General features: G+C 44.3%; 1 protein-coding gene across 3 annotated transcripts in view; it reads left to right on the top strand.

Moving 5' to 3' along the window:
• The window catches only part of XRCC3 (X-ray repair cross complementing 3), a 58,926-nt gene that overhangs the window by 24,145 nt on the left and 21,895 nt on the right, over positions 1–12,886 (top strand). For all 3 annotated transcript variants that reach the window (XM_078784330.1, XM_068129179.2, XM_068129176.2), the window contains one exon: positions 986–1,140. In XM_078784330.1, coding sequence (XP_078640456.1) covers positions 986–1,140 — 155 coding nt within the window. The remainder of the gene's footprint in view (positions 1–985; positions 1,141–12,886) is intronic.

The following is a 12,886-nucleotide window of genomic DNA, read 5'->3' as shown; positions in this document are numbered from 1 at the left end:
CGTTCTCGTTACCCTCGCCAGAGCAGAGGGTATTGCATTTGAGTCTGTTTGTGTGTTTGTTTTGTCCGCACAGAATAAATATGATTTTCTCTGCAACCGTTGGTCTGATTGACAGGAAATTTTCACCATATATGCACCTCCTGTAGAATTTTTAATGCTAATTATGACGTCATATGTCACGTGGTACGCCGGTGCGGGCACCGTCTCAGAAAAACTGAAAAACTTTGCACCTCTGTCTCCGAAAGTGCTGCACAGAAAAAATTGAGACATGGCTCATTGTAAAGAACTCTCCATGGGTAATAATATATGTTAATGATGATGTCATAGGTGCCTCCATTATGACGTCATAATTTGACAAGTATAAAACTTCAACCAATCAAGATGAAATTTCTTGAGCGTCATCTAGGGATAAATTGGTGGAGAAAAAAATAAAATAATGATTACGTCAGCAGTCACGTGGTTCGGCTGCCATATTTGTTTCAACACAAAAGCATTAAAAACTACTAAAAACACGTCCTGGCGAGGGTCTGCAATCTCTGATTGCTCTTTCTTGTTGAGTATGTTTTGTGGAGACTACATCAGAATTTATGCCTCAGATCCTCTTCAGTAATCTTTCATGCATAAATGTGTTTGTTGTTATTACTATTTTATTTTCATTGTCACGAGTCTTGTTAAACTTATATATTACGAGCATGAGGTAAACGTCATCTCCTGCCTGCTTGGTAGCGAAATGGTTGCATTTGGCAGAAATATCAGGTGACATAGATGTCTTGCCCAGAAGTTCATTCAGCCAATCAGAACATTTGGCTTGTGTTTGGCTCGCAACCCACTCGTGTGTTTGCACTTGCAGTCCTCATACAAACAGTTGGCATGTGCATGCTTAGTATGTGCTCAGATGTATCTTTCCAAGTACCTATTTTACAAACGTTGTTTTCAGTTTAATATTGCCAGCTTCTCTGAGGGAACATGTACCCTTCCATCACAGGTGTGGTGTATGTGTGCACTGAAGATGCCTTCCCTGCACGTCGGCTCCACCAGCTTATTAGCTCGCAGCCCCAAGTGCGAGTGGATGTCCCCTCGGATGTCATAACTACCATTCCTTTTGGCAATCAAGTCTACGTTGAACATGTTGCTGATGTGGTTAGTTCTCGGTCGCTTCCAAGACCATGTCTTTGAGTAGTTGTTAAACCACCTTTAGATGGTTGTTAGATGCACTCTTTGAGTAGTTGTTAGATGCACGTTTTTGTGTTTCCAGCGGACAAACATGGGTGGTGCAATTCACTTAGGATTCTCACATACAACCAACTTTAAAGGACTGAAAACTTGGGCTGGGATATTTGAAGCCTCCATTAAGGTCACTTGCAACGGTGACCTACGGGCGGGGCTTCAATTGGGAGGCCCAAATGAAAAGGCAAAATATCAGAAATTGAAGGCTTTTTATATTTTAAACGATTCATACAAACATCCGTTAAATCATATCACATGCAAGTCATCAAAATCTAAACAGTATTTGTAGAATTTCAATAAAAGCTATATCACTGTTCATATCGGTAAATATTATTCCATCGTGTTTGGGGAAATTGGAAAAGCAATATAGCCTATTTTACTCCTGGGGGTCCCAGGATTACCCACCCAAAATATCGTTGCGATCGGTTCAGCCGTTTTTGCAGTACCTGGGAACGGACAGACAGACATTTGGTGAATTATAGTAAGATGATGCAAATAATGTGGCCAAGGCCTTCTACTGTTTATAGAAGTTGATGTGCTGACTCATTTTATAGCTCAACTGGATCGTAGTTCTGGGGAGCTTATGCGATGGCGCATCGTCTGTCCGTTGGTCCGTAAACACTTGTAACTTCTTCTCCAAAACCGCTGATGGGATTGTGACCAAGGTTGGCACAAATTATATTTGGTATGTTGCTCAAGTTTGTTCACGATATTTAAAAAATCGGGGTCTAAGGCGGTCTATGGCGGGGAGGGAATGCCAGGAAATGTCATATTCTCTCCTCTTCCTCTCAAAGTTCATCAAGCAAATCCATATGTCTCCATTCTTGATCAACCACTGATAGAGATTCATTCACTCAGCATTAGGGTCTGCCTTTGGGCCTCAGCATTAGTCACAGCCTCTCCTGAGTGGACAATATTCTTTAGCTAACTTCCCATGCTCGCTGCAGACTTGGCTTCCTCAATCGTGACAAAAACTTAGTAAATCTGAAATTGTCATGGCCCAAAATATATTTGCCCATACCTCAACGGACTCTTACTCACCCTTCTGGCCTGGCACAGCAGCTTCAAATCTTCATCATCTCCCACAAAGAAACATCAATGTGTTATTGTCTTATAATGACAGGTTGGTTGCTTCTCGGTTTTCTACTACCCCTTTTATTCCTTGTTCTTCCTCTTTCAGCCCTCCACTCCTTCAAGACCTGTTTTTTTCTTTACTGGTCCTCTCGTCATTTTGATTTGATTTGACATACCATATTCTTCCAAAGTTTTGGTGCTGCAGAAGCAGTTTCTTGGCAAGGGTTATACTGGGTGCTCATTTCGCCTAATACTTGTTTTGATTCATTGGCAAATCCCTTGATGTCCAGATTAAAGTAAATCGCAATGCTTATAACAAGCATGTGCACAGTTATTAACAGCTCATTGAGGGTCTGTGGCTGTTTTGGCAAGGTCCGGATGCAGCAATCACCAATCAGCGATGTCTCAGAAATGTTTAATTGTATTTCAATCTGGCAAGATGGTCGGCCAGAGTGTCATGCCGTTTGAATTGACATTGACAAGAACATTCCTTGTTCGAATGGCCCTGTGAGCAGGAGCATTATCATGCATAAAGATGATTTCTGGATAATGTTGTTGAACAGAATGCAACACATGTTGCTGTAAGATCTTATTGATGTATTGATCTGCCGTCAGATTACCATGGATAAGGATCAAGTTGATGCAAAGGGTTTCAGCAATATCACCCCACATCAAGACACTTCCACGTCAGAAAATTTTGCAGCTTCATAACCACAGACTGGGACATATTAATCATTGTCTTTTGTAGACTCTTGCATAGCCATCATGTATTTCAACGGGAAACGTGGATTCATCACTGAACATAACACTTTCCCATTCCCTCTTCATCAGATGTGCTGATTTGACCATTTCAGGCATGCTTGGATGTCGCCATGCAAGTCTTGGACACTGAACATGACAACGAGGGTGTATCCCTGCAATACGAAGACGCCTAAAGACGGTATTGGCGCTTCACCTGCGCAAAGTCCAGGGAGTGTGTTTACATATTCTGTCTGAGCAGTTTGAAACGTTTCATAGATTGGTCGTGCAAATGTATCGGTCCTGAGTAGGTCATTGTTCTGGGGCGTCCACGTCTTTGTATGTCTCTTGTTGATTCAGTGGCTTGATAATGTCCGAGGCCATAAACAGTTGATCTCCTCATGTGAAAAGAGCCTTTCAACATGGCTAATGGAGGACTCTGCTTCAAGGTGTCCAACAATTTCATTCCTTTCATTTTCTGACAGACATGGTATTGTAATGGATTGTTAAAATTTTTGTTTTGTGTATTCTTACCTCCACCACCGAAGGAGGATGGAGATTATGTTTTCACCCCTGTCTGTTTGTCTTTTTGTGAACAAGATATCTCAAAAAGTTGTGCATGGATTCAGGCAAAATTTGGTGGAGAGGTTGTGTATGCGACAAGGACCAAATTATTAGATTTTGGTGAAGATCCGGATCCGGATCCAATACACTGAGTGTGAGCCAAAAATTATATATAGCATGATGTTTCAAAAGGTTGTGGACGACTTGAAACAAAACTAGGTGGATGAGTTGGTTAGGTGACGAGAACAAACCGATTATATTTTGGTTCAGATCCGCGTCCAGATCTGGCCGATCATTGGATACAACAACAACAACAACAACAACAACAGGCATTTTAAGGCCATTTTCCCTGCAAGAGAGGGGGTTAGCCTTGCGGTCCCCATGACGATCTTCTCCATTTTGCCCTATTTTCTGCATCTCCCCTTGTTTAACCCCCTTGCCCACATTTCTTCTTCGACCATCTTCAGCCAACTCTTTCTCGGTCTTCACCGTGCTCTACTTCCTTCAACATTCATTTCCATCACTTCTCAACCAGTCACTTTCATCTTTCCTCAACACATGTCCAAACCATCTCAACCTGTTCCTCTTCACAGCATCAACCAACCAGTCACTTTCATCTTTCCTCAACACATGTCCAAACCATCTCAACCTGTTCGTCTTCACAGCATCAATCACAGGCTCAACTCCGATCACCTTTCGCAATTCATCATTTGTCTTCCTCTCTCTCAACGATACTCCACACATCCACCGAACCATTCGCAGTTTAGATTCATACCAGGAACAGGAACGACAGACGTGCTTTTCATTGAGACAGTTGCAGGAGAAGTACATGGAGAAGAGGAAGAAGTTGTTTCTTGGGTTTGTTGATCTGGAGAAAGCATTCGATCGGGTTCCACGCAAAGTATTGACATGGGCATTGAGGAAGTTAGGAGTGGAGGAATGGTTGATCAGAGTAGTGATGGCAATGTACAAAAGAGCGTGCACAGCTGTAAGGACGAAGGATGGGAACAGTGGTGAGTTTGAGATGAAGGTGGGAGTGCATCAGGGGTCGGTACTAAGTCCACTACTATTTGTAGCTGTGATGGAGGTGCTGGCTCAGAATGTAAAGGAGGGTTTACCGTGGGAGTTGTTGTATGCAGATGATCTGGTGTTGATTGCGGAAAGTATGGATGGACTGAAGGAAAAGATGAACAAGTGGAAGGAATGTATGGAGACAAAAGGTCTGAAGGTGAATATCGGAAAGACGAAGGTGATGGCAAGTGTTAAAGCATGTGGTGACGTGGAAAGAACTGGGAAGTGGCCCTGTGCTGTGTGTAGGAAGGGTGGCGGAGTGAACTCCATTCAGTGTACAATGTGCGCTGAATGGGTTCATCAAAAATGTAGTGGTCTGAGAGGGTCATTAACCAGTGTGGCAGCTGCATTCAAATGTAAGGTGTGCACAGAGGGAGCTGCAGATGGAGGAAATGTTGAGTTGGATCTTGGAGACGGCGTGAAGCTGGAAGGTGTGAAAACATTTTGCTACCTCGGAGACATGCTGAATGGAGAAGGTGGATCAGACTCGGCAATGGTTGCTCGAGTGAGATGTGCATGGAAGAAGTTTCGGGAATTGAGTGGCGTGCTGATGATGAGGGGAGTGTCGTTGAAGCTGAAGGGAAAGGTGTATGCTGCATGTGTGAGAGGTGTTATGATTTATGGGAGCGAGACATGGGTAATGAACGTAGAGCAGCAATGAAGGTTGGAAAGGGTGGAAATGCGAATGCTTCGACGGATGTGCGGAGTATCGTTGAGAGAGAGGAAGACAAATGATGAATTGCGAAAGATGATGGGAATAGAGCCTGTGATTGATGCTGTGAAGAGGAACAGGTTGAGATGGTTTGGTGATGTGTTGAGGAAGGATGAAAGTGACTGGTTGAGAAGAGTGATGGAAATGAATGTAGAAGGAAGTAGAAGACGGGGAAGACCGAGAAAGACTTGGCTAAAGATGGTGGAAGAAGAAATGCGGGCAAGGGGGTTAACAAGGAGAGATGCAGAAAATAGGGCAAAATGGAGAAGATTGTCATGGGGACCGCAAGGCTAACCCCTGCTCTAGCAGGGAAAATGGCCTTTAAAATGCATGTTGTTGTTGTTGTTCTCAACCAGTCACTTTCATCTTTCCTCAACACATGTCCAAACCATCTCAACCTGTTCCTCTTCACAGCATCAATCACAGGCTCTACTCCGATCATCTTTCGCAATTCATCATTTGTCTTCCTCTCTCTCAACGATACTCCACACATCCACCGAACCATTCGCATTTCCACCCTTTCCAGGCTTCGTTGCTGCTCTACGTTCATTACCCATGTCTCGTTCCCATACATCATAACACTTCTCACACATGCAGCATACACCTTTCCCTTCAGCTTCAACGACACTCCCCTCATCATCAGCACGCCACTCAGTTCCCGAAACTTCTTCCATGCACATCTCACTCTACCAACCGTTGCCGAGTCTGATCCACCTTCTCCATTCAGCATGTCTCCTAGGTAACAAAATGTTTTCACACCTTCCAGCTTCATGCCGCCTCCATGATCCAACTCAACATTTCCTCCATCTGCAGCTCCCTCTGTGCACACCTTACACTTGAATGTAGCTGCCACACTGGTTAATGACCCTCTCAAACCACTACATTTTTGATGAACCCACTCAGCACACATTGTACATTGAATGGAATTCACTCCGACACCCTTCCTGCACACAGCACACGGCCACTTCCCAGTTCTTTCCACCTCACCACATGCTTTACCACTTGCCATCACCTTCGTTTTTTCCGATATTCACCTTCAGACCTTTTGTCTCCATACATTCCTTCCACTTGTTCATCTTCTCCTTCAGTCCATTCATACTTTCTGCAATCAACACCAGATCATCTGCCTACAACAGCTCCCACGGTAAACCCTCCTTTACGTTCTGAGCCATTACCTCCACCACAGCTACAAATAGTAGTGGACTGAGTACCGACCCCTGATGCACTCCCACCTTCACCTCAAACTCACCACTGTTCCCGTCCTTCGTCCCTACAGCTGTGCGCGCTCTTTTGTACATTGCCATCACTACTCTGATCAACCATTCCTCCACTCCTAACCCTATCATTACCCTATTAACCCTATTAACATTAACCTATTAACTATATTAACCTATTAACACTTTTAACATTAACCCTATTATTATCATATATGGCCTATCATTGGATACAAAATGTATACTGTTCAGCTGGTATACTCTCTACCCAGTGCCATTCTAGTGTTTTACCTTTTTTCTTCCCACATCTGCCTTTTACATTAATTCATCTCACTTCGTCCTGCAAGTGTCCTTCCCATGCATGCACAACCCTGATGATTACGAGAGTGTTTTCCACCTTTTCCAAAATAGCGCTGAAGAAAAACTGTGATTACAACATATCGTGAATCGACAAAATACAACATATTAGAGATAAATTTTTATTAAAGTCATTAATTTAGGAAAAGACTACAAAATGTGCCAAAATGTAAGAGTTGGAGTTCCCACCTGAAAACAAAGGTTGTGATCATGATTTGACATGGAGACTCATGGAGGAGCTCATACATAAGTCGCCTGCAGGAGAAAAATATCAGTATACTTACAAAATTTACAATAACTAGTCAACAAGGACAAACACTATGGCATATGGGATTTGAATATGGTTTTCCTACATCATGACCAGATGTTCTGATAGTAACACAAACAGGCTAACTCATTCATCTAATTTTCTTTACTTGTCATTGATTTTGAACATTTTATTTCTTGAGTTTTTTGTGAAAGAAATTTTATACAAAAATATTAAGTCTTGCACTAAATGAGAAATAATTACACAAATGCTTAAATTGGGGTGGGCAGGACTGCAGACAAGTTGTGATCTTTTGGAGGCCGCCTGTGAAGGATGCAGCCAATGCATTTTTTTTTTTTGGAAAGGTGGTGTAACTGTTTAACATAAGTTTGAGTCATCTACAAAATGGTAGATTTTTTCCAAGGAAACAATGATGCCATTAAACTTGTAAGGTAATGGGTTCGCGGTGCCAACCTCCAGAGGGAGGGCAAATATGATGCCATCAAAAGTTACATGCTGTTTATGGGCATGAACAAGACAGCAACCCAGGTATGAAGCCTGCCTTGAATGTCACAGGCAGAAGGTAGCGAGCAGAGCTGTGTGCCAACCTGATCATTGTTCATGAGAGACATAAAGTGATCCTTGGTATTCTATTTAAGATTTAGGGCCTGTGTTTATTGCGAGAGGAGAAGCAGCATGTCTAGAGTTGTGGCAACAATTATAGATTAAAACAACAATTATGGATTATACAATTATAGACAATGTCAGCAGCAATTATAGATTTCAGCAACCATTACTTCGCTTATTGTGGGAAACACGCTGGCCAGTTTTTCACTGAGTATATGTCTCGACACCGATTTTGTGGATGAGGGTGCTGTTGGCCACCTTCCAATGGAAGTTGTCCTCGACTAAAATACACTGAAGAAAACAGACACATGAGATGCTGGTTGAGTGTAATGGTATTTTAAAACCAGGATACTGATGCTGTCACAACCATGAAGCTGAAGAGATGTTGAAATTATCCAGACACCTCTGAGATGAAAACAACAAAAACTAGAACGGCACTTGATATAGCACATACCTCTGCCAGGCTGAACAGTTTGTTTTGTATCTCAAAGATAGGCCTAATCGGCTTGTTCTTGTCACCTAACCAGCTCATTCACCTAGTTTAGTCATAAGTCGTCCATAACTTTTGTAAATATCATGTTATATATTACTTTTCGCCCGATCTCTCAATGGTGAAGAATCGCTTGAAAAGTAAATAATTATCGTATCCGAATCAATATCCAGATCTTCACCAAAATAGAATCGATTCGTTCCTGTCACACACCCAACTTCTCCACCAAGTTTCGTCCAAAACCATCCATAACTTTGAGATATCGTGCTGTGTATTGGTTTTAGCCCTATCGCTCAATGGTCAAGAATCACATAGAAATTAAATAATTCTCGTATCTGAATCTATATTCAGATATTCACCAAAATCGAATCGATTCGTTCTTGTCACACACACAACCTCTCCACCAAGTTTCGTCCAAATCCGTCTACAACATTTTGAGATATATTGTTCACAGACAGACAAACGGACAAACAAATGAAAAATCGGTCGGAGACCGAGAACTTGCCGGAATGTACTTTTTTTTTTTATCGGCCCTTTTGGATCAAGTTTATCGGTTTTTTCAAGATGGCGGCCGAACCACGTGGTCGATGACGTCATCATTTATTTTCTAAACAAATTTATTCCTAGATTATGCTCAATAAATTTCATCTTGATCGGATGAAGTTTTGTACTTGTCGAATTATGACGTCATAATGGAGGCACCTATGACATCATCATTAGCATATTTTATTCCCCATGGAGAGTTCTTTACAATGAGCCTTGTCTCAATTTTTTTTCTATTCAGCACTTTCGGAGATATAGATGTGCAGTTTTTCGGTTTTTCAAAGATGGCGGCCGAACCACGTGACCGACCGATGACGTCGTCATTAATTATTTTTTTTTCTCCACCAATTTATGCCGACATGGCGCTCAAGAAATTGCATCTTGATTGGATGAAGTTTTGTACTTGTCGAATTATCGAATTATGACCTCATAATGGAGGCCTTGGGCCGAGAGAGTTAAAAATTGGGCACAGTCTATTCCAGGGCAAGACAAATATGTGTGTAAAGTATGGCGATGCTATGTGCAACGATGTAGATGTAGTACTGCGCACAAACAGACAGACCAACCAACCAACATACTTGCCGGAATCTTTTCCGGCAAGTGACAAGAAATATGCCTTGCATGGCACGATACTTGCCAAATCCCTAAAATAAGTTGTTGGCCTATGGTGACCTAAAAAATAATTGGTGGTTGAATTCAGTGACCTGGTATGCAAATCCTCTTCAAATTTCAAGTTAATCAGATGAAAATTGAGGATTTTAGAAATTTGGCCGATGTTGACCTTTTGGCCTATGTTGACCTTTTGGCCTATGTTGACTTTTTGGCCTATGTTGACCTCAAAAATACTTGTTGGTTGAATTCAGTGACCAGATATGCAAATCCTCTTCAAATTTCAAGTTAATCAGATGAAAATTGAGGAGTTTAGAAATTTGGCCTATGTTGACCTTTTGGCCGATGTTGACCTTTTGGCCTATGTTGACCTTTTGGCCTATGTTCTGCAAAATAATGGGTGGTTGAATTCAGTTAGCCGATATGTAAATCCTATTCAAATTTCAAGTCAATCTGATGAAAATTGAGGATTTTAGAAACTTGGCCTATGTTGACCTTTTGGCCTATGTTGACCTCAAACATACTTAGTTGAATTCAGTGACCAGATGTGCAAGTCGTCTTCAAATTTTAAGTTAATCAGATAAAAATTGAGTATTTTAGAAATTTGGCCTATGTTGACCTTTTGGCCTATGTTTACCTAAAATATTGTTGCGGATCTCGGGTTCGTCGGCGTACTAAGGGGGGGTTAAGCCCTACTCCCCCTCAAACTCTGAGTCCACGAGGCCGCCACCCACTCTACACTCGTGGTGGACGGATTGCTAAGCAATTCCAGCCGCCGAGCCCGCAGCTACGCGTGGAAGGCTTAACGGTCACGACCCAAGTACCTTCGACACACGCAGCCGTGAGAACGGGGACTGAACCTCGCACGAGTCACGCTGGTATTGAATGCCCGAGTGGTTGTGCGTCGCGTAACTCGTGCCGTTAACACTATTGAACCCGATCGAGCGGTTTTAATTCGTGCAATGCTAGGCCAATGGTGAAAGGACGATGACGGCCAGGTTGGAAACAAAGCACAGGATTTATTACAATGTACAATATTCACAGGAAAAGGACACAGCGAAGAATCTTAACGGCCTTACCTACGGTCCCAGACAAGGGCCCTCAGATTCGTTCGGGAAGGGAAGGAAGAGGGGAATGCGCCCAAAGCGCGGCCGCTCGTGCAGTTTGCCTGGACGGGCTCGTTTGGGGGAGACCCCCAAGGATCGCTCCCACTCCAGGACACTACAGCCGGGGATGTTCGTGGCAGGGGCGTTGATCACGGTCGTGCACGTAGCTGGAATCCAAGGAGCGTATCTCAAGGTCAGCGAGGCAGAGCGCACGTGCAGGGAGTCCAGGCAGAGAGATCGGGGCGACTGCAAGAGAGAGAGAGCGGGGGTCCGGGCCCGGTTTTATAGCCCCCACGACCCCCCCCCCCCCCCACTCGAACGTTCCACGGGCCTCCATTGGCTGCCTGGGGTCACGTGTCGTGACAGCCCCTTATCGGTCACCCTCGACCACTCATTTTGCAAAAAATGTTCGTTTCCCATGAATCGTACACTTTTCAAAATGCAATCTCACCCCTCCCCTCCAAAACTTCCCCATCACCCCTCCCCTCCAAATCTACCCCCTTACCCCTCCCCTCCAAATCTTCCCCATCACCCATCTCTTTAAAATATTCCCCCTTGCCCCTCCCCTCCAAATCTTCCCCATCACCCATCCCTTTCAAATCTTCCCCCTTGCCCCTCCCCTCCAAATCTTCCCCATCACCCCTTCCCTCCAAAACTTCCCCATCACCCCTCTCCTCCAAAACTTCCCCATCACCCCTCCCCTCCAAATCTACCCTCTTGCGCCTCCCCTCCAAATCTTCCCCATCACCCATCCCTTTCAAATCTTCCCCCTTGCCCCTTCCCTCCCCTCCCTCCTAAACTCCCCCCATACCCCTCCCCTCCGAGACTCTCCCTCGCTCCTCCCCTCCTAGACTCCCCTCTCACCCCTCCTCCTCAAAGCATCCTCCCTGCTTCTTCCCCCTTCCAACTTTCACCTTCATCTCCCGCAAACTTCTGCCTCGCTCTTCCCCCTCCTCAAATAAAACCTCACTGTGCCTCACCCAATCTCCATCAAACCTTTTGTCTGCCCCATTCTTCCCTTTCTCCAAGCTATTCTGAAATCTCTGAAATCTCTGACACACCTTCAACAGCTCTCCCTACCTCTTCCTCCTCTTCCACATCTTACCCTACCCCTCCCCCCCCCCCCCCCTGTTCTGTATCCGATGCTCCCCCTTCCTCTTCATTAACGGTATGGACCTCAAACATCCGGGGCCTTCGCTCAAACTTGACTGATCTCTCCATACAGGTTGCTTCTGACAAACAAGATGTGATCTGCTTAACAGAAACTTTCCTCCTTCATGATGTCTCTGATGCCTTGGTATCTCTCCCAGGTTACTCCCTCCTCCAGTATGATAGACCTGAGCCTCGTCCTGGAGGTGGGGTTGCTATCTTTATAAAAAAACTCTCTTCCTCACTCACCCTCCACTGCCCTCTCTCCACCTCACCCCCAGGAATACCTTTGGCTACGGCTTCCCCTTCGCTCCCACCTTTTGTTCATATGTGTGTTGTACCGTCCACCAAACAGTGATGACTCCATCTGCATCTCGCTGTCTGATAATATGGACCAACTTCTATCTACCCATCCCAACTCTCTCTTCCTCATATGTGGTGATTTCAATTGTCACCATGCCAGTTGGCTGGGTGTGGGTACCTCTCTCACCAGCCATGGCTCTTCAGCAAAGGACTTCTGCGACTCACTGGGACTGACACAATCTGTCAATTTCCTGACCTGGATCTCAGTCAACGGAGCATCTTCTCTTCTGGACTTGGTTATGACTAACTTCCCTGAAAATGTCTGCTGCTCTTCTTCTGCTCCAATCGGCTCATCTGATCATGTGCTTGTTAAAGTGGACATCCCTCTGACTATTCTCAGAGAGCCTCCTCAGCGTAGACGAGTCTGGCATTTCACTCAGGCCAACTGGCACAGTCTTCAAGCAGCCATCAATCATCTGGACTGGTCTCCCATCTCTACCGCCTGCCAAACAGGAAACTCATCCTGGGAATTCTTTCAAAGTAAATTGCTCTCTCTCATGCACAGATTTATCCCATCTCGTCTTCAGGTGTCATACCCTTTCTCCCGTCCATGGTACATGGAATCTTGTGGTGAGGCTGTTGCCCAGAAACAACTTGCTTTCGTCTCCTGGAAAGCAAATCCAACGGAAGGAAATCTCATTTCCTTTCACAAAGCCCGAAACAAGTGTGTGTCCACCCTCAGGAGAGCCAGGAAACAATATCTCACCGTTCTCAAGACCGAACTCTCTTATCTGTCTCCCTCTTCCAAATCCTGGTGGCGTCTGGTCAAATCTGTTTCTGGTGTTTGTTCCCCCT

The sequence above is a fragment of the Myxine glutinosa genome, chromosome 9, assembly GCF_964187855.1.
Source record: "Myxine glutinosa chromosome 9, kmMyxGlut1.1, whole genome shotgun sequence".
NCBI classification, from domain to species: domain Eukaryota; kingdom Metazoa; phylum Chordata; class Myxini; order Myxiniformes; family Myxinidae; genus Myxine; species Myxine glutinosa.
The sequence above is the reverse complement of the archived record's forward strand: the minus strand, read 5'-3'. Positions and strand labels throughout refer to the sequence as shown.